This window comes from Coregonus clupeaformis, chromosome 10 (assembly GCF_020615455.1).
Source record: "Coregonus clupeaformis isolate EN_2021a chromosome 10, ASM2061545v1, whole genome shotgun sequence".
NCBI lineage: Eukaryota > Metazoa > Chordata > Actinopteri > Salmoniformes > Salmonidae > Coregonus > Coregonus clupeaformis.
In genome coordinates, this window is record NC_059201.1 from 5874305 (window position 1) to 5892774 (window position 18470).

The window sequence follows — 18470 nt, forward strand, 5'->3', positions numbered from 1 at the left end:
CATCATTACTTTAGGACATGAAGGTCAATCAATACAGAACATTTCAAGAACTTTGAACATTTCTTCAAGTGCAGTCGCAAAAACCATCAAGCGCTATGATGAAACTGGCTCTCATGAGGACCGCCACAGGAATGGAAGACCCAGAGTTACCTCTGATGCAGAGGATAAGTTCATTAGAGTTACCAGCCTCAGAAATTGCAGCCCAAATAAATGCTTCACAGAGTTCAAGTAACAGACACATCTCAACATCAACTCTTCAGAGGAGACAGTGTGAATCAGGCCTTCATGGTCGAATTGCTGCAAAGAAACCATTACAAAAGGACACCAATAAGAAGAAGAGACTTGCTTGGGCCAAGAAACCCGTGCAACGGATATTAGACCGGTGGACATTTTTGCTTTTGTCTGGAGTCCAAATTTGAGATTTTTGGTTCCAACCGCTGTGTCTTTGTGAGACGCGATGTGGGTGAATGGATGATCTCCGCATGTGTAGTTCCCACCGTAAAGCATGGAGGAGGAGGTGTTATGGTTGGGGGGTGCTTTGCTGGCCTGTGATCTATTTAGAATTCAAGGCACACTTAACCAGCATGGCTACCACAGCATTCTGCAGCGATATGCCATCCCATCTGGTTTGGGCTTAGTGGGACTATCATTTGTTTTTCAACAGGACAATGACCCAACACACCTCCAGGCTGTGTAAGGGCTATTTTACCAAGAAGAAGAGTGATGGAGTGCTGCATCAGATGACCTGGTCTCCACAATCCCCCGACCTCAACCCAACTGACATGGTTTGGGATGAGTCGGACCGCAGAGTGAAGGAAAAGCAGACAACAAGTGCTCAGAATATGTGGGAACTCCTTCAAGACTGTTGGAAAAGCATTCCAGGTGAAGCTGGTTTAGAGAATGCCAGGAGTGTGCAATGCTGTCATCAAGGCAAAGGGTGGCTATTTGAAGAATCTCAAATCTCAAATATATTTTCATTTGTTTAACACTTTTTTGGTTACTACACGATTCAATATATGTTATTTCATCATTCTGATGTCTTCGCTATGATTCTACAATGTAGAAAATAGTTTTAAAAAGAAAGAAAAACCCTGGAATGAGTAGGTGTGTCCAAACTTTTGACTGGTACTGTATATAATTTATATAAATGATTTGGTGAAACATTGATGAAGCCACTGCTCTACAATGCACCCAAGGATCAGGGGAGTCATCTGAAGGTAACCCAAAACCAGCTGGATGAATTGCAATAAGTCAATTTTCAATCAATTTTATTTTATATAGCCCTTCTTACATCAGCTAATATCTCGAAGTGCTGTACAGAAACCCAGCCTAAAACCCCAAACAGCTAGTAATGCAGGTGTAGAAGCACGGTGGCTAGGAAAAACTCCCTAGAAAGGCGAAAGCCTAGGAAGAAACCTAGAGAGAAACCAGGCTATGAGGGGTGGCCAGTCCTCTTCTGGCTGTGCCGGGTGGAGATTATAACAGAACCATGCCAAGATGTTCAAAAATTTTCATAAGTGACAAGCATGGTCAAATAATAATCAGGAATAAATCTCAGTTGGCTTTTCATAGCCGATCATTAAGAGTTGAAAACAGCAGGTCTGGGACAGGTAGGGGTTCCATAACCGCAGGCAGAACAGTTGAAACTGGAATAGCAGCAAGGCCAGGCGGACTGGGGACAGCAAGGAGTCACCACGGCCGGTAGTCCCGACGTATGGTCCTAGGGCTCAGGTCTCTCAGTTGGCTTTTCATAGCCGATCATTAAAGAGTTGAAAACAGCAGGTCTGGGACAGGTAGGGGTTTCGTAGCCGCAGGCAGAACAGTTGAAACTGGAATAGCAGCAAGGCCAGGCGGACTGGGGACAGCAAGGTGTCATCATGCCCGGTAGTCCTGACGTATGGTCCTAGGGCTCAGGTTCTCAGAGAGAAAGAGAGAACGAGAGAATTAGAGAGAGCATACTTAAATTCACACAGGACACTGGATAAGACAGGAGAAGTACTCCAGGTATAACCAACTAACCCCAGCCCCCCGACACATAAACTACTGCAGCATAAATACTGGAGGCTGAGACAGGAGCGGTCCGGAGACACTGTGGCCCCATCCGAAGAAACCCCGGACAGGGCCAAACAGGAAGGATATAACCCCACCCACTCCGCCAAAGCACAGCCCCCGCACCACTAGAGGGATATCCCCAACCACCAACTTACAATCCTGAGACAAGGCCGAGTATAGCCCACAGAGGTCTCCACCACAGCACAAACCAAGGGGGGCGCCAACCCAGACAGGAAGATCACGTCAGTAACTCAACCCACTCAAGTGACGCACCCCTCCCAGGGACGGCATGAAAGAGCACCAGCAAGCCAGTGACTCAGCCCCTGCAACAGGGTTAGAGGCAGAGAACCCCAGTGGAGAGGGGAACCGGCCCGGCAGAGACAGCAAGGGCTGTTCGTTGCTCCAGCCTTTCCGTTCACCTTCACACTCCTGGGCCAGACTACACTCAATCATATGACCTACTGAAGAGATAAGTCTTCAGTAAAGACTTAAAGGTTGAGACCGAGTCTGCGTCTCTCACATGGGTAGGCAGACTGTTCCATAAAAATGGAGATCTATAGGAGAAAGCCCTGCCTCCCGCTGTTTGCTTAGAAATTCTAGGGACAATTAGGAGGCCTGCGTCTTGTGACCGTAGCGTACGTATTGGTATGTACGGCAGGACCAACTCGGAAAGATAGGTAGGAGCAAGCCCATGTAACGCTTTATAGGTTAACAGTAAAACCTTGAAATCAGCCCTTGCCTTAACAGGAAGCCAGTGTAGGGAAGCTAGCACTGGAGTAATATGATCAAATTTCTTGGTTCTAGTCAGGATTCTAGCAGCCGTATTTAGCACTAACTGAAGTTTATTTAGTGCTTTATCCGGGTAGCCGGAAAATAGAGCATTGCAGTAGTCTAGCCTAGAAGTAACAAATGCATGGATTAATTTTTTCTGCATCATTTTTGGACAGAACATTTCTGATTTTTGCAATGTTACGTAGATGGAAAAAAGCTGTCCTTGAAACAGTCTTGATATGTTCGTCAAAAGAGAGATCAGGGTCAAGAGTAACACCGAGGTCCTTCACAGTTTTATTTGAGACGACTTTACAACCATCTAGATGAATTGTCAGATTTAACAGAAGATCTCTTTGTTTCTTGGGACCTAGAACAAGCATCTCTGTTTTGTCCGAGTTTAAAAGTAAAAAAGTTTTCAGCCATCCACTTCCTTATGTCTGAAACACAGGCTTCTAGCGAGGGCAATTTTGGGGCTTCACCATGTTTCATTGAAATGTACAGCTGTGTGTCATCCGCATAGCAGTGAAAGTTAACATTATGTTTTCGAATAACATCCCCAAGAGGTAAAATATATAGTGAAAACAATAGTGGTCCTAAAACGGAACCTTGAGGAACACCGAAATGTACAGTTGATTTGTCGGAGGACAGACCATTCACAGAGACAAACTGATATCTTTCCGACAGGTAGGATCTAAACCAGGCCAGAACTTGTCCGTGTAGACCAATTTGGGTTTCCAGTCTCTCCAAAAGAATGTGGTGATCGATGGTGTCAAAGGCAGCACTAAGGTCTAGTAGCACGAGGACAGATGCAGAGCCTCGGTCTGACGCCATTAAAAGGTCATTTACCACCTTCACAAGTGCAGTCTCAGTGCTATGATGGGGTCTAAAACCAGACTGAAGCATTTCGTATACATTGTTTGTCTTCAGAAAGGCAGTGAGTTGCTGCGCAACAGCTTTTCTAAAATTTTTGAGAGGAATGGAAGATTCGATATAGGCCGATAGTTTTTTATATTTTCCGGGTCAAGGTTTGGCTTTTTCAAGAGAGGCTTTATCACTGCCACTTTTAGTGAGTTTGGTACACATCCGGTGGATAGAGAGCTGTTTATTATGTTCAACATAGGAGGGCCAAGCACAGGAAGCAGCTCCTTCAGCAGTTTAGTAGGAATAGGATCCAGTATGCAGCTTGAAGGTTTAGAGGCCATGATTATTTTCATCATTGTGTCAAGAGATATAGTACTAAAACACTTAAGTGTCTCTCCCGATCCCAGGCCCTCGCAGAGTTGTGCAGATCCAGGACAGCTAAGCCCTGGAGGAATACGCAGATTCAAAGAGGAGTCCGTAATTTGCTTTCTAATGGTCATGATCTTTTCCTCAAAGAAGTTCATGAATTTATCACTGCTGAAGTGAAAGCCATCCTCTCTTGGGGAATGCTGCTTTTAGTTAGCTTTGCAACAGTATCAAAAAGAAATTTTGGATTGTTCTTATTTTCCTCAATTAAGTTGGAAAAGTAGGATGATCGAGCAGCAGTGAGGGCTCTTCGGTACTGCACGGTACTGTCTTTCCAAGCTAGTCGGAAGACTTCCAGTTTGGTGTGGCGCCATTTCCGTTCCAATTTCCTGGAAGCTTGCTTCAAAGCTCGGGTATTTTCTGTATACCAGGGAGCTAGTTTCTTATGACAAATGTTTTTCGTTTTTAGGGGTGCAACTGCATCTAGGGTATTGCGCAAGGTTAAATTGAGTTCCTCAGTTAAGTGGTTAACTGATTTTTGTCCTCTGACGTCCTTGGGTAGGCAGAAGGAGTCTGGAAGGGCATCAATGAATTTTTGTGTTGTTTGAGAATTTATAGCACGACTTTTGATGCTCCTTGGTTGGGGTCTGAGCAGATTATTTGTTGCGATTGCAAATGTAATAAAATGGTGGTCCGATAGTCCAGGATTTTTGTGGAAAAACATTAAGATCTACAACATTTATTCCATGGGACAAAACTAGGTCCAGAGTATGACTGTGGCAGTGAGTAGGTCCAGAGACATGTTGGACAAAACCCACTGAGTCGATAATGGCTCCGAAAGACTTTTGGAGTGGGTCTGTGGACTTCTCCATGTGAATATTAAAATCACCAAAAATTAGAATATGATCTGCTATGACTACAAGGTCTGATAGGAATTCAGGAAACTCAGAGAGGAACGCTGTATATGGCCCAGGAGGCCTGTAAACAGTAGCTATAAAAAGTGATTGAGTAGGCTGCATAGATTTCATGACTAGAAGCTCAAAAGATGAAAACGCCATTTTTTTTTTGTAAATTGAAATTTGCTATCGTAAATGTTAGCAACACCTCCGCCTTTGCGGGATGCACGGGGAATATGGTCACTAGTGTAACCAGGAGGTGAGGCCTCATTTAACACAGCAAATTCATCAGGCTTAAGCCATGTTTCAGTCAGGCCAATCACATCGAGATTATGATCAGTGATTAGTTCATTGACTATGACTGCCTTTGAAGTGAGGGATCTAACATTAAGTAACCCTATTTTGAGATGTGAGGTATCACGATCTCTTTCAATAATGGCAGGAATGGAGGAGGTCTTTATCCTAATAAGATTGCTAGGGTGAACACCGCCATGTTTAGTTTTGCCCAACCTAGGTCGAGGCACAGACACAGTCTCAATGGGTATGGCTGAGCTGACTACACTGACTGTGCTATTGGCAGACTCCACTAAGCTGGCAGGTTGGCTAACAGCCTGCTGCCTGGCCTGCAGGCTGTTAATAAGTGCTGTGATGTCACGAGAGGCTGTGTCCTGGAGGGACGTTACATCCCCCTGAGGTGGCTGCAAACCCAGACAGCTATGGCTCCATCTGCTGGTATGGTCGGGAACTCCACCCCTCTATGGCCAATCTTCCCACGCAGCTGAAACAAATGAGGAGCTGATGAGCTGAAGGTTTGGGAAGGGAAGAGACACACTGAGAGGGTGTGTGGGGGGTGAAGAGACACAGTCTCCAACCTGGGCTCTCTGGAGGACAAGAGTGCTGCACGTCCACTTCCATGAGGAATATAAGGATTTGGAGATACTTACCTTTGGGAAATACTCACCTTTGGATATATGCACCGGTGGAAATACGTGAGAGACATTTGGAAGGACTTTTTGCTGGGTTGGCCACTAGCTGCAACGTGGACTACAGTAAGGCTGGGGAAAAGTTATCTGAGCGAGTGAGAATTATGATTTTGGATGTGGAAGAGACATCCCTGAACTGTTAACCCTTAAAGAGCCACAAGAGAACAGAATTTTGTTATATTTTCGTTAATTTCCCAAGACCTATAATAAAATCCTTGTTTTGTTTGAACCTTGTCTCCTTGCACTACTTGAGCAATCCCGCTGAAAGCTGTGTAGCCTCTCGTGACGTCACAGATGGTGGAGAATACGGGCAAGCTCAAGCGTTAATAGTGCATGTCAGAGGAGGATACCGAAGGTTTGATCACCCAGTTTTCCAAGTTGGCCGTAGGCTCCCGCCGACTGAAATGGAGGACATATTGAAAGCCCTTGTTGCTGGCCAGCAAGCCCAGATGCAAGCAAACGTGGCTCTCTTGGAGGAGCAAAAGAAAGCCAACCTTCTGAAGGCAGAGGAAATTGCAGTTGCAGAGACAGATGGTTGTCCAAAATACCCGCCCAATAAAGGCAAGTGACTTTATATCTAAGATGGGAGCTACCGATGACATTGAGGCATACCTGCATGCATTTGAGGCCACGGCCACTAGGGAAGCCTGGCCCAAGCAACAGTGGGTTGGTCTGTTAGCCCCCTTCCTAACCGGGAATCGCTGAATGCTGTCCGGGACCTGGGCCCTGACCAGGTTACTGACTATGATGCCCTGAAGTCTGAGATCCTCAGCAGATATGGACTCACAAAGTTTGGTATGGCCCAGCGCTTTCACAGCTGGACCTTCCAACCAGACCAACCTCCTCGGGCGCAGATGCATGAACTTGTCCGAATCGCAAGGAAATGGCTGGATCCGCAGAGGAATACAGCAGCGGCGGTGGTGGAGGCCGTTGTGGTGGATCGTTACCTACGCGCCCTGCCTTATGAGGCAAAAACGGTTCATCAGTCAACAGGCCTTGACCACGGCTGATCTGACCGTGGAAGCTGTGGAAAAGTACCAGGCCACAGCGGAGATGCTGAATGCTTCCCGGAAAGACCCCAGGAGTGCGGCCCCACCACAAATGGGAAGAACCCGTCCAAAGGACCCCAAGGTCTCGAACCCAGCCACGTCAGGACTCATCCCGGCTCCAGGGGGAGCCAGAAACCAGGCGGGTCCAAGAAGAGTACACCAGGAGGGGGAAACTCGACAGTGTTACCGGTGTGGGGAGATGGGACATATCTCCTGGCAGTGTGGGAAACCAGCCGATGAACCTATGCCCACTGCGGAGTCCTCCAGCGCAGCACCCACACACCGTTTTGCCTCGCTCTTGGGAGTCGTAGATGGCGGCCCAGATCGACCCCCCACCTGCCCGGTAACTGTGAATCACCATGATGTGGGAGGCCTTACTGGATTCTGGTAGCCGGGCCACCCTGGTGCGTAAGGATTTGGTGGGCCCAACGTGTCTGACCCCGGGGAAAGTCCTCCCAGTTTCCTGTGTCCATGGGGACACCAGAGAATACCCCATTACTGAACTTACAATGACCAGCACACGGGGAACCATACACACGACGGCGGGGGTGGTTGATTCCCTCCCCGTCCCTGTCCTAATTGGACGAGACTGCCCAGCCTTTTACCCACTCTGGAGAGAGTCTCAGGAGAGGATAACCCGAGTACCTCGGAAACGGAGAGGCAAGACTCATCCTGGGAAGGCTCCGGTGCAATCCTCCGAATTACTCACTCCCGCCCGGGCTCGGATAGGGATGGCAGGTGCCCAGACCGACACAGAGACGGAGCTACAGAATCTGGACAAAGAACTGTCTGGTCTGAAGGGGACCGCTGAGAGGTATCGTTTGTTAAAGCAACAGTTAGACATGAAGACAGAAGAGTTAGATATCCTCCAGGCTAAACTCCAACAGAGCTCCTTCCATAAGCAACAGGAGGAGCTGGAGAGGCTGCGCAGGACCATCGAGGAGTGTGAGGAGACCCTGCGCAGTAGTAAGGAGGTCCAGAAGAAGGCAGAGGAGAAGTACAAGGTGTTGGAGAACAAGATGAAGAATGCGGAGGCAGAGAGAGAGAAGGAACTGAAAGCTGCTCAACAGAAGCTAAACTCTGCTAAAACCAAGGCTGATGCGTTCAGTAAGAAACTCAAGGAGAGACAACAGGAGGCTGAGTCCCTGGTCCTAGAGTTGGAGGAGTTGAAGAGAGAGCAGTCTGGCAAGCACCACGGCAATGCGGACGCCCTCTCCCGGCGTGATGCCTTCTTCGCTGCCTTTACCCCGACGAGGACGTCGGTCCCGAGGAGGGGGATGTGTGATGTCACGAGAGGCTGTGTCCTGGAGGGACGTTACATCCCCCTGAGGTGGCTGCAAACCCAGACAGCTATGGCTCCATCTGCTGGTATGGTCGGGAACTCCACCCCTCTATGGCCAATCTTCCCACGCAGCTGAAACAAATGAGGAGCTGATGAGCTGAAGGTTTGGGAAGGGAAGAGACACACTGAGAGGGTGTGTGGGGGGTGAAGAGACACAGTCTCCAACCTGGGCTCTCTGGAGGACAAGAGTGCTGCACGTCCACTTCCATGAGGAATATAAGGATTTGGAGATACTTACCTTTGGGAAATACTCACCTTTGGATATATGCACCGGTGGAAATACGTGAGAGACATTTGGAAGGACTTTTTGCTGGGTTGGCCACTAGCTGCAACGTGGACTACAGTAAGGCTGGGGAAAAGTTATCTGAGCGAGTGAGAATTATGATTTTGGATGTGGAAGAGACATCCCTGAACTGTTAACCCTTAAAGAGCCACAAGAGATCAGAATTTTGTTATATTTTCGTTAATTTCCCAAGACCTATAATAAAATCCTTGTTTTGTTTGAACCTTGTCTCCTTGCACTACTTGAGCAATCCCGCTGAAAGCTGTGTAGCCTCTCGTGACGTCACAGTGCATAAAATGTGCCAAAAATAACGTGACCAAACATGGGTAAAAAAAAATCAATATTACATTTACATTTACATTTTAGTCATTTAGCAGACGCTCTATGTTTTCCCTAAGTGTTCTTCTATCTCTTAGATATAAGGACAGATATTTCAAAACCTTCTTCCTTATTATTTAATTTTCTAATTTCTGTTTTGCCATTTATTAATGTGTTATTCAATGCGTTTTTATGAGATATAGCAGTAAAGGCTAAATTAAAATGTTCATCAAATAATTTTCGTATATATATTTTTTTATACCTACAGGGGTTCCTAAAATTCAAAATCAAATGGATAAATTATGCATTTTATGACCATCTTAAAACAATTCCATATGCTAGCTTAGTAGATATTGCAATCTAAGGGCTTAGACCTACAGGGGTTTTAAACCATGGTAGATAAACAAGAACATATCACAGTCATAGCAAGTAAAAATATTGTGTTACCTTTACCGAGAATGTTCTTGTAGTTAAGCGGGCTACTTGCAAGTTCATCTGAACTCATCTGAACCTTCTGGCTCGGACATCCTCACTTCGAAGAGGTCTTCTTACAAAACCGACTGTCCAGACAAACCTGTTCGAAATGAGGACGTCCGAGACAGAGAGTTCAGATGACTGCTGTAAAGCTAGTAGATGTCATAGAGCCAAACAACCAGTCTCCCCTTTCGATATTGGTGACTTATTGGTTTGTAGCTCACATGGTTCGGGTTTTATAGACGATTTCGTGATGATGTTGTCCGGATCCTCTCGTGTAGAAAAAGGCCGCTTTCACCCGCCCAATGTTATGGAGTAGGCATAAAGGAAAGAAGGGATTGAGCTACAGCCACCACAAGAAACGCTAAGTCTCTAGCAAAAACACACAGGGAGCAATTCAATATTCAAAATGATGTCACCGTGTGATCCATGGGTGCGTCAATCGACTCTAGGGGTTTTTAATGCACTGACTAAATTGCTCTGGATAAGTGTCTACTAAATTACCAAAATGTAAATGACAAATTAACATTTACATTTTTAGTCATTTAGCAGACGCTCTTATCCAGAGCGACTTACAGGAGCAATTAGGGTTAAGTGCCTTGCTCAAGGGCACATCGACAGATTTTTCACCTAGTCGGCTCTGGGATTAGAACCAGCGACCTTTCGGTTACTGGCACAACGCTCTTACCCACTAAGCTACCTGCCGCCCACTTGCAAAGCACATTGCTGTCTATTATTCTAATGAGCTCCGCCCCCAAACAAGGCCCATTCTTTTTTTTACCTGATGGCCGTTCAGTTCACTGCTATGTTGTGTAACTTGTACATGTTAATGAGCCAGAAACCACAATGCCATGCACCCACTAGTGTTCAAAACGTTTTTGGCGCTCCAAAAATACAGCATGGTACTGTATTCTGTGGGGTTGTACTGAATGACAGGAAAATACTGGCAGCACAGTATCCGGTAAATAACTGTAGATTTACATTACAAGGTTTTTAGATTCCAAAATACGGTATGGTACTGTATTCTGTGCAGTACATCATTCTCACTGACAGGTGCAACAAATATAGCCTCTTACAAGGCACGCCTCCAAATATGTTAATGAGCCAGAGATTCTTTCCCGACCACAACACTTTCAGAAAAAATGCACCATAATTCACAGTATGCTGCTGGTAATATACAGCATTGTAGCGGAATGCCACTGAGCCTCCCATAATGTATTGCTCTTTACAGTGCTGTATTGTAATATAGAATTACAGTAGCTAACTGTAAAGTTGTCGCTCTAAATGTACAGCAATTTCTTACAGTGTAGGCTATTTATGTTATTGGTGTACATTGAGTGGGCAGGCAGCCCTATTGGTCTGCTGGCCTACGTACGCAGAAACACGTGGAACAAACTCAGTATTTTATTAATGTCCTCTTGTAAATGTAATCTAGGCTACTGTCATGACCTGATCACATTTTTAGAACCTGTACCCTTAGCACCAACGTGTTCGTTCACCTGCTGTGAGGCGTGCATAACTTCAAAACGCCTGTTTTATGAGTTTATTGACACCGTTTTGCAATTGGGTAAAAATACAACAGTTGAAGTATGCAGACAAAAAATATAGCCCATAATGACTATCAATTTCAGACCCACCTGCGCACATACGGACTCACATGGTCAAATACATGATAAAGAAATTAAATAGAGTAGAATAGAAATAAACATAAAAATCAACATTAGTACAATTTCAAGTTCATGTTCAGAGAGAAAGGATACTGCACTTATCAATATTTTCTCCCACCTGCTCCACCCGCCCCTCACTCCCTTCCCTTCTGCAGGACATTTTTTACGACAGAGCAATAGGCCTAATTAATTGCATCATATTTACTTACATTATCAAGCCTATCTGACCAGATAGAGATTGATTAAAGAGTGGTAACTAACTGGGGTAAAGTTAATAGTTTGCTGTACTTTGATCTGGTCACTTCAATGTGAAGGGTCGCGCTGACTAATCCCTGGGCGTCATGCCATCATTCAAATAAAAGATGTGTCAAAGTTGGCAACAGCTACAGGTCTACGTGGCATGACATGCCACAGGTGTTTGGCTATTATAATTTATTATTCGGTAATATAGTGGTGTGATAGCTGGAATCGATAATATAGCCTATGTCTTATTTTAACCTTAAAAGCACTGTGCGTAATGTGGCCTCTTTGATCACTGTGCGCTATAGCGCATGTGTCATGGTTCTCGCTCATTCTTGCACGTCTTTCTCTGCTTACGTGGTGTGTGTGTTTGTGTGTGTGTGTGTGTGTGTGTGTGTGTGTGTGTGTTTGTGCCTAAGAAAAATAAACAGAGCGAGACAGTGCAGTGCCTGTAATTTCCTTGATGTGCCTCCCTCTAACGTGTCACAACTTCTGGTAGATTAACCCAGATATGGGGAGCATCATCAGGTGTTGAAGTACCACTCATGCTCTCTTAACCGTTGTATTCGAGGCATCCACCTGCGGGAACAAGCACCTGCTGACTGGAAGAGTTCAGGAACTTGTTAAATACAAGAGCAACCAACTCAGGGACCACACATATTTCAACATGTTTTCTTCCATTTGATCGATTATTTTTACCAACGCCTGCTGTCTTTAAAATGCATAGTATTCGAGACTCCACCAACATTCCATTCTCTTCATTTTCAACATTGCCAATGTATTTATTGATGACTACTCTGCTGGTGATGGGCCTGGAGGCTGCGGCCACGGCAGGGACCACGCCGGGCTGCGCGTCTTGCGGCATGCCGCTAATGGAGAAGGATTCGGAGCAGAGGCTCCTGGTTGAAATCGCCAAGCAGCAGATCTTGAACAAGCTACACCTGAAAGAGAGACCAAACATCACATCGACGGTGCCCCGCGCGGCACTTCTCACCGCGCTCCGCAAACTGCACAAGGGACGTGTCAGACCGGACGGCACCATTGAACTTGAAAACAAGATCAAGGAAACCAAAGATCCGGGATATGAAATAGTGAGCTTCGCAGAAATGGGTAAGTGTACTTAAAAAATATATATTATATCGTAGTGTATACTAGTGGAACCGTATGTGCACTTTATTATCCTTTGTTGGTTATGAACTCCAATGTACTGGTATCGAATGCGCTTTTGGAACAATGTAAATAAACCATGTACATTGAAATACAGAGCTCACACATTTATTTACATTGAAACCCTGACTTAAGATACCTCTTTAACCTAAAGGTACCTCAAGCTTCCGTGCGCTATGTGACCTCAAACCTTGATTTACGCAGAAGTTGGTAACGCTCGAGACTAAAATCAGGTGCTTATCACACACCTCTTTTCTCTTGCGTATTTCAATATAAAATATTAATGAATCCATTTTGATGGTTTGAAATAACTTTGAAATAACTCATACAACTAAACAACATAAACATCAGTTTATACGTTTTAGTTAAATATATCTAATGTAGTTCTTGACTTGCATAATTGTCGAATGTAGTGCTTGAGATGTATTGGCATCACTTATAGAATGGACCTGAAAGGCTGTTTACACTTTGAAAGATGACAAATCGGTCTTGGGTGGCAGGTAGCTTAGTGGTTAAGAGCGTTGGTCGCTGGTTCTAATCCCCGAGCCGACTAGGTGAAAAATCTGTCGATGTGCCCTTGAGCAAGGCACTTAACCCTAATTGCTCCTGTAAGTCGCTCTGGATAAGAGCGTCTGCTAAATGACAAACATTTTTTTTAAATATATTTTTAAAAATATTACCTCTCTCTGCTCTGTCTTTTCTCTCTGTGATCTAGATGAGATGAACACCACTACTGGCACCCCGTCAGGCCTCACCTTCCAGTTCCTGCAGGAGAGAGACCACAGCATCCAGGTGCTTCAGTCTGCCCTGTGGCTGTATGTCCACTCCTCCGACACCCCTAACCGGGGCCCCCGCCCCACTGCCACAGCCCACATCTACCTGTCTGGCTCTGGGGAGGGCAGCTCCAACCGCACCGTCCTCTTGGAGAAGATCTTGGATGCGCAGCAGAGCAACTGGCATACCTTCCCCATCACCCACACCCTGCAGGCCTTCATGGACGGGGGCAAGCGGCGGCTACAGCTTGAGGTCACCTGCAAGGAGGCCGGGTCTGAGCCGGGCCAGGGCCAGAACCTGTGTGAGCTGGGTAAGTCCATGGACATGGCCCATCAGCCGTTCGTGGTGGCCCAGGTGCGGCTCCGTGACGACTCCAAGCACATCCTCCAGAGGAGATCCCTGCGCTGCGGGGACAACGTCAGCGTCTGCTGCAAGAAGGACTTCTATGTCAAGTTCAAGGATATCCAGTGGCAGGACTGGATCATAGCGCCTGAAGGGTACCATATGAACTACTGTATGGGCCAGTGTCCCCAGGCCCTGGCCGGGTCTCCGGGCATCGCGTCTTCTTTCCACGCCACAGTGTTCAGCCAGCTCAAAGCCAACGGCATCAATTCAGCGGTGTCTTCTTGCTGTGTGCCCATCCAGCGCAGGCCTCTGTCTATGGTCTACTTCAACTCACAGCACAGCATCGTCAAGACCGACGTCCCTGATATGATCGTAGAGTCCTGCGGCTGCACGTAAACACATAGAAGAGAAAGACCAGACATTCAGTTTATGATGCTTTTAGTCTGAGAAGACTAGATTTAATTTGTTACACCGGCACACACACACACACACACACACACACACACACACACACACACACACACACACACACACAGAATAATTTTAGATATTCTTTCTCTATCAATTCGATAGAGGGTTTTTGCACAGAAAGTGAGAATGTTTGAGAATGAGACTTCAATGTCTTGTAACTAGCAGACCTGGTTCAAATACTATATAGGGTATTTCAATTACTTTCAAATACATTTTGAAGTAAGTATTTCAATATATATATTTTTTTGAAAGACAAGTAGTTGAATATTGTAATGTATTTGGAAATACACTTGGAAAGTATTTGGAAATACACTTGGAAAGTATTTGAAAATACTTACATACACTGACTCAAATACACTCCCAGGCATTTGAAAATAGTATTTGAAATAAGTATTTGATAATACTTTCAAATACTTCCAATAGAATTCTCAATTTGAAAAATACTGAGATACACAGAAAATAAGTATCTAAATATCAAATAATCAATTACACATGTATTTGAACCCAGGTCTGGTAACTAGTCCTGCTGAACATGCCAACGGTGAATAGTACTGAATGCTCTTAGCGTTCGGGTCAGTCATGTGGTCACACACAAATGACACCTGACGGAAAGAGGAAAGAGATTAATATATAAAACTTCCTTCATTTTTTAAATGTAAATCTATTAGCTGTGTTAATACTTTATCTTTTTATACTTTATGTCTTGTGTATACTGGTGAATGTGAGCTAAAACGCAGTAAGATTTATTTGCAGACAGTCAGCGCCTGGACTTCAGAGAAATGTACTAGAACAGACCTAAACTTTACAAAAGCTCTTTAGCTTAGTTTCTTAAACGTTGTGTTGCATTGGGCAATCTCCACACACATCCCACGTATGTATCCGACTGAAAATATCCATTGTAATGCAGTGCCGTTGTAATTTTCTTTCTTTAATTGTGAAGTTGTTTGACTCCTGCTAGTCCATTACAAGTACGGTTACAATACAGGCATTTGGACTTCAAGCGTGCTTTGTCATGTGAAGGCAAATTGGGTGTTCTGATACTGTAGACTAATTCTGAATTCAAAACTTTCTTGAAATCCACAGAGCTACGTGCTACACTCTTAGAAAATAGGGTTCCAAAAGGCTTCTTTGGCTGTCCCGACAAGTAGAACCATTTTAGGTTCCAGGTAGAACCCTCTGTGTAAAGTGTTCTACATAGAACCAAAAGGGTTATATCTGGAACCAAAAAGGGTTCTCCAAAGGGTTATCCTATGGGGACAGCCAAAGAACCCTTTTAGGTTCTAGATAGCACCTTTTTTTCCAGGAGTGTAGAGACTCATGGAATCGTACTCGTGCAATTCTGATTATGCATGTATGCAACACAAATAATCTGAATAGATGTCACCCCTGTGAAACCCCCCAGACAGGAGACATATCTGATATGGAGAGGTTAAAAATGGTTTGATCAGATAATCAGTTAGGCAACAGCCTGGCTTTGACGGCATGAACTCAAGGTTATTACTCAGTTGTGTGAGCAAACATTTAGCTATTGCCACAGTGTCAGGCAACCAGAAAGTCCATCATAAACACAGGTCAACGAGCATGTGCTCCAAAGCACGATGAAGTCTACATTTTCCAAAGCCAAAAGTTTTTAGGGCTGATGCAAATTATATGCATCCATTCAAGCAAAGAAAATCTCTGTCTATATGTTTGTTTTCTGTTTTCTTTTTAGAATGTTTACACTAACTGGGTATAGTGTATGTGTATGATACATTTGAAGCTAAAGCCTCTTTGCTGCTTTCTTAATGGTTTGCATCTTCTGCATGGCTGGCAGTAGCAGGGTATACTGTATCTGGAGACTGTCCTACCCTACCCTGGCACCATGCAGGAACTATACTGCTCTATGCCGCAAAAGGCCCCATATTGTATTGCAGTATGATATGCTAGCATGGCCTTCAGGTTCCTATAGAAAGCACTTCCTGGTTACCTGGCTCCTAGAACATTAGAATATTACAACAATAGAACATTCTATTGTTCTTCTGCAAGCACTTCCTGTCCTCCTGTCCTAGAGCTTCACGTGTGTCATCCTGTGGTGCCATCCTTCCACAGGGAACACTACTGCAGTTTAGAATGTACCATGATGATAACTAATACCATTGATTTTCCAAACAGAAAGCCTCACATAACTTTCATGATCGGCCATGATTTCTGCATGAGCACTTTATCGGCTTACTGTATATTTATGAGATTCTGCAACAGGTTGTCCTCTAATGACATTTCCTAGTTTTGGCACTCAGTCACTGCACGTGAAACAATGCTAAAAGCAAAATGGATATTTATCAGGTGATTTTCTTTAGGCCTGGCTGCGTAAAGGAATGTGTGCTCTGTGACATAACAGCAATATTATCAACCAAATTATGGAGGAATGTCTGTATACTGTAACTGAATAATGATACCAGCATTTTGATTTAATATCAATTCCAGTAGCTTTTATTGTCTATGTTTTTAAATTGCATGATATTTTTAATAATTTATAATAAGAATACGTTATTAGGAATTTGTTTATTGTACTGTATGCCATAATTCCATTTGAAAATATATTTTAAACAAAACAAATAAATATGTTTTGACTTGACACTGATGACGTTTTTGATTTCTTGAGGAGTTACCTTTTTTTTAAAACCAGAAATTCAAGCGTTTTCCTAACTCTCATCTCAGTAGCAAAGTTATTACAGTTATTACAGTTATTACAGTTATCACAGTTATTACAGTTATTACAGTTATTACAGTTATTACACGTGTGTCAATCGAAGTAACATAATAAAAAAATCCCCATCAAAATCCGTCAATTTAAGCTAGAGATATCACGTTTTTTGGATGGACTGTGTCTCAATCCACTGCAGTGGATTTGTCAGACCATGATAGATCCCAAAAATCTTCTCACAAAAGCGTCTGTAGCGTCCTAACTGTTTGAGCTCCAAACTAATATGACCCCACTATGGAAAGGGGAGACTCTCGGGAACATGATGGTGTTCTCCATACAAACGAATTAAAGTATGGAGGTAGTTTTGTGGCAACAAAAATAAGGGGTTAAATACGTGACCAAAAAAAACTAAACCAAAAACAAACAAAATATTTGTCACATGCGCCGAATACAACGTGTAATGCTTATTTACAAGCCCTTAACCAACAATACAGTTCAAGAAATAGAGTTAAGAAACTATTTACTAAATAAACTAAAGTAAAAAATTAAATAAAAAGTAACACAACAAAAATTACAATAACGAGGCTATATACAGGGGGTACCGGTACTGAGTCAATGTGCGGGGGTACAGGTTAGTCAGTAATTTGTACATGTAGGTAGGGGTAAAGTGACTATGCATAGATAATAAACAGCGAGTAGCAGCAGTGAAAAAACAAAGGGGTGACCATTTGATTAATTGTTCAGCAGTCTTATGGCTGTTAAGGTGCCTTTTGGACCAAGACTTGGCGCTCTGGTACCACTTGCCATGCGGTAGCAGAGAGAACAGTCTATGACTTGGGTGACTGGAGTCTTTGACTATTTTTAGGGCCTTCCTCTGACACCACCTAGCATATAGGTCCTGGATGACAGGCAGGTTGGCCCCAGTGATGTACTGGGTTGAACGCACTACCCTCTGTAGCGCCTTATGGCCGGATGCCGAGCAGTTGCCATACCAGGCGGTGATGCAACCGGTCAGGATGCTCTCGATGGTGCAACTGTAAAACTTTTTGAGGATCTGGGGACCCATGCCAAATCTTTTCAGTCTCCTGAGGGGGAAAAGGTGTTGTCGTGCCCTCTTCACGACTGTCTTGGTGTGTTTGGACCATGATAGTTTGTTGGTGATGTGGACACTAAGGAGCTTGAAACTCCTGACCCGCTCCACTACAGCCCCATTGATGTGAATAGGGGTCTGTTCGGCACTCCTTTTCCTGTAGTCCACGATCATCTCCTTTGTCTTGCTCACGTTGAGGGAGAGGTTGTTTTCCTGGCACCACACTGCCAGGTCTCTGACCTCCTCCCTATAGGCTGTCTCATCATTGTCGGTGATCAGGCCTACCACTGTTGTGTCGTAAGCAAACTTAATGATGGTGTTGGAGTCGTGCTTGGCCATGCAGTCTTGGGTGAACAGGGAGTACAGGAGGAGACTAAGCACGCACCCCTGAGGGGCCCCCGTGTTGAGGATCAGTGTGGCAGATGCGTTGTTGCCTACCCTTACCACCAGGGGGCGGACTGTCATGAAGTCCAGGATCCAGTTGCAGAGGGAGGTGTTTAGTCCCAGGGTCCTTAGCAAAGTGATGAGCTTTGTGGGCACTATGGTGTTAAACGCTGAGCTGTAGTCAATTAACAACATTCTCACATAGGTGTTCCTTTTGTCCAGGTGGGAAAGGGCAGTGTGGAGTGCAATTGAGA

At 44.6% G+C, this 18470-nt stretch overlaps 1 protein-coding gene across 1 annotated transcript; it reads left to right on the forward strand.

Annotated features, from left to right (window-relative positions):
* Positions 1 to 10947: 10947 nt before the first annotated feature.
* LOC121574787 (inhibin beta B chain) lies at positions 10948 to 14320 on the forward strand. The gene is made up of 2 exons (XM_041887356.2): positions 10948 to 12412; positions 13185 to 14320. The coding sequence occupies exons 1-2, from the start codon at positions 12022 to 12024 to the stop codon at positions 13982 to 13984; spliced, it is 1191 nt and encodes a 396-aa protein (XP_041743290.1). The 5' UTR covers positions 10948 to 12021; the 3' UTR covers positions 13985 to 14320.
* The last annotated feature ends 4150 nt before the right edge of the window (positions 14321 to 18470 follow it).

Coding starts and splice junctions, on each gene's coding strand:
- LOC121574787 (XM_041887356.2), top strand. CDS start 12,022: ATGCATAGTATTCGAGACTCCACCAACATTCCATTCTCTTCATTTTCA. Junction 12,413..13,184: donor AGTGAGCTTCGCAGAAATGG/GTAAGTGTACTT, acceptor TCTGTGATCTAG/ATGAGATGAACACCACTACT.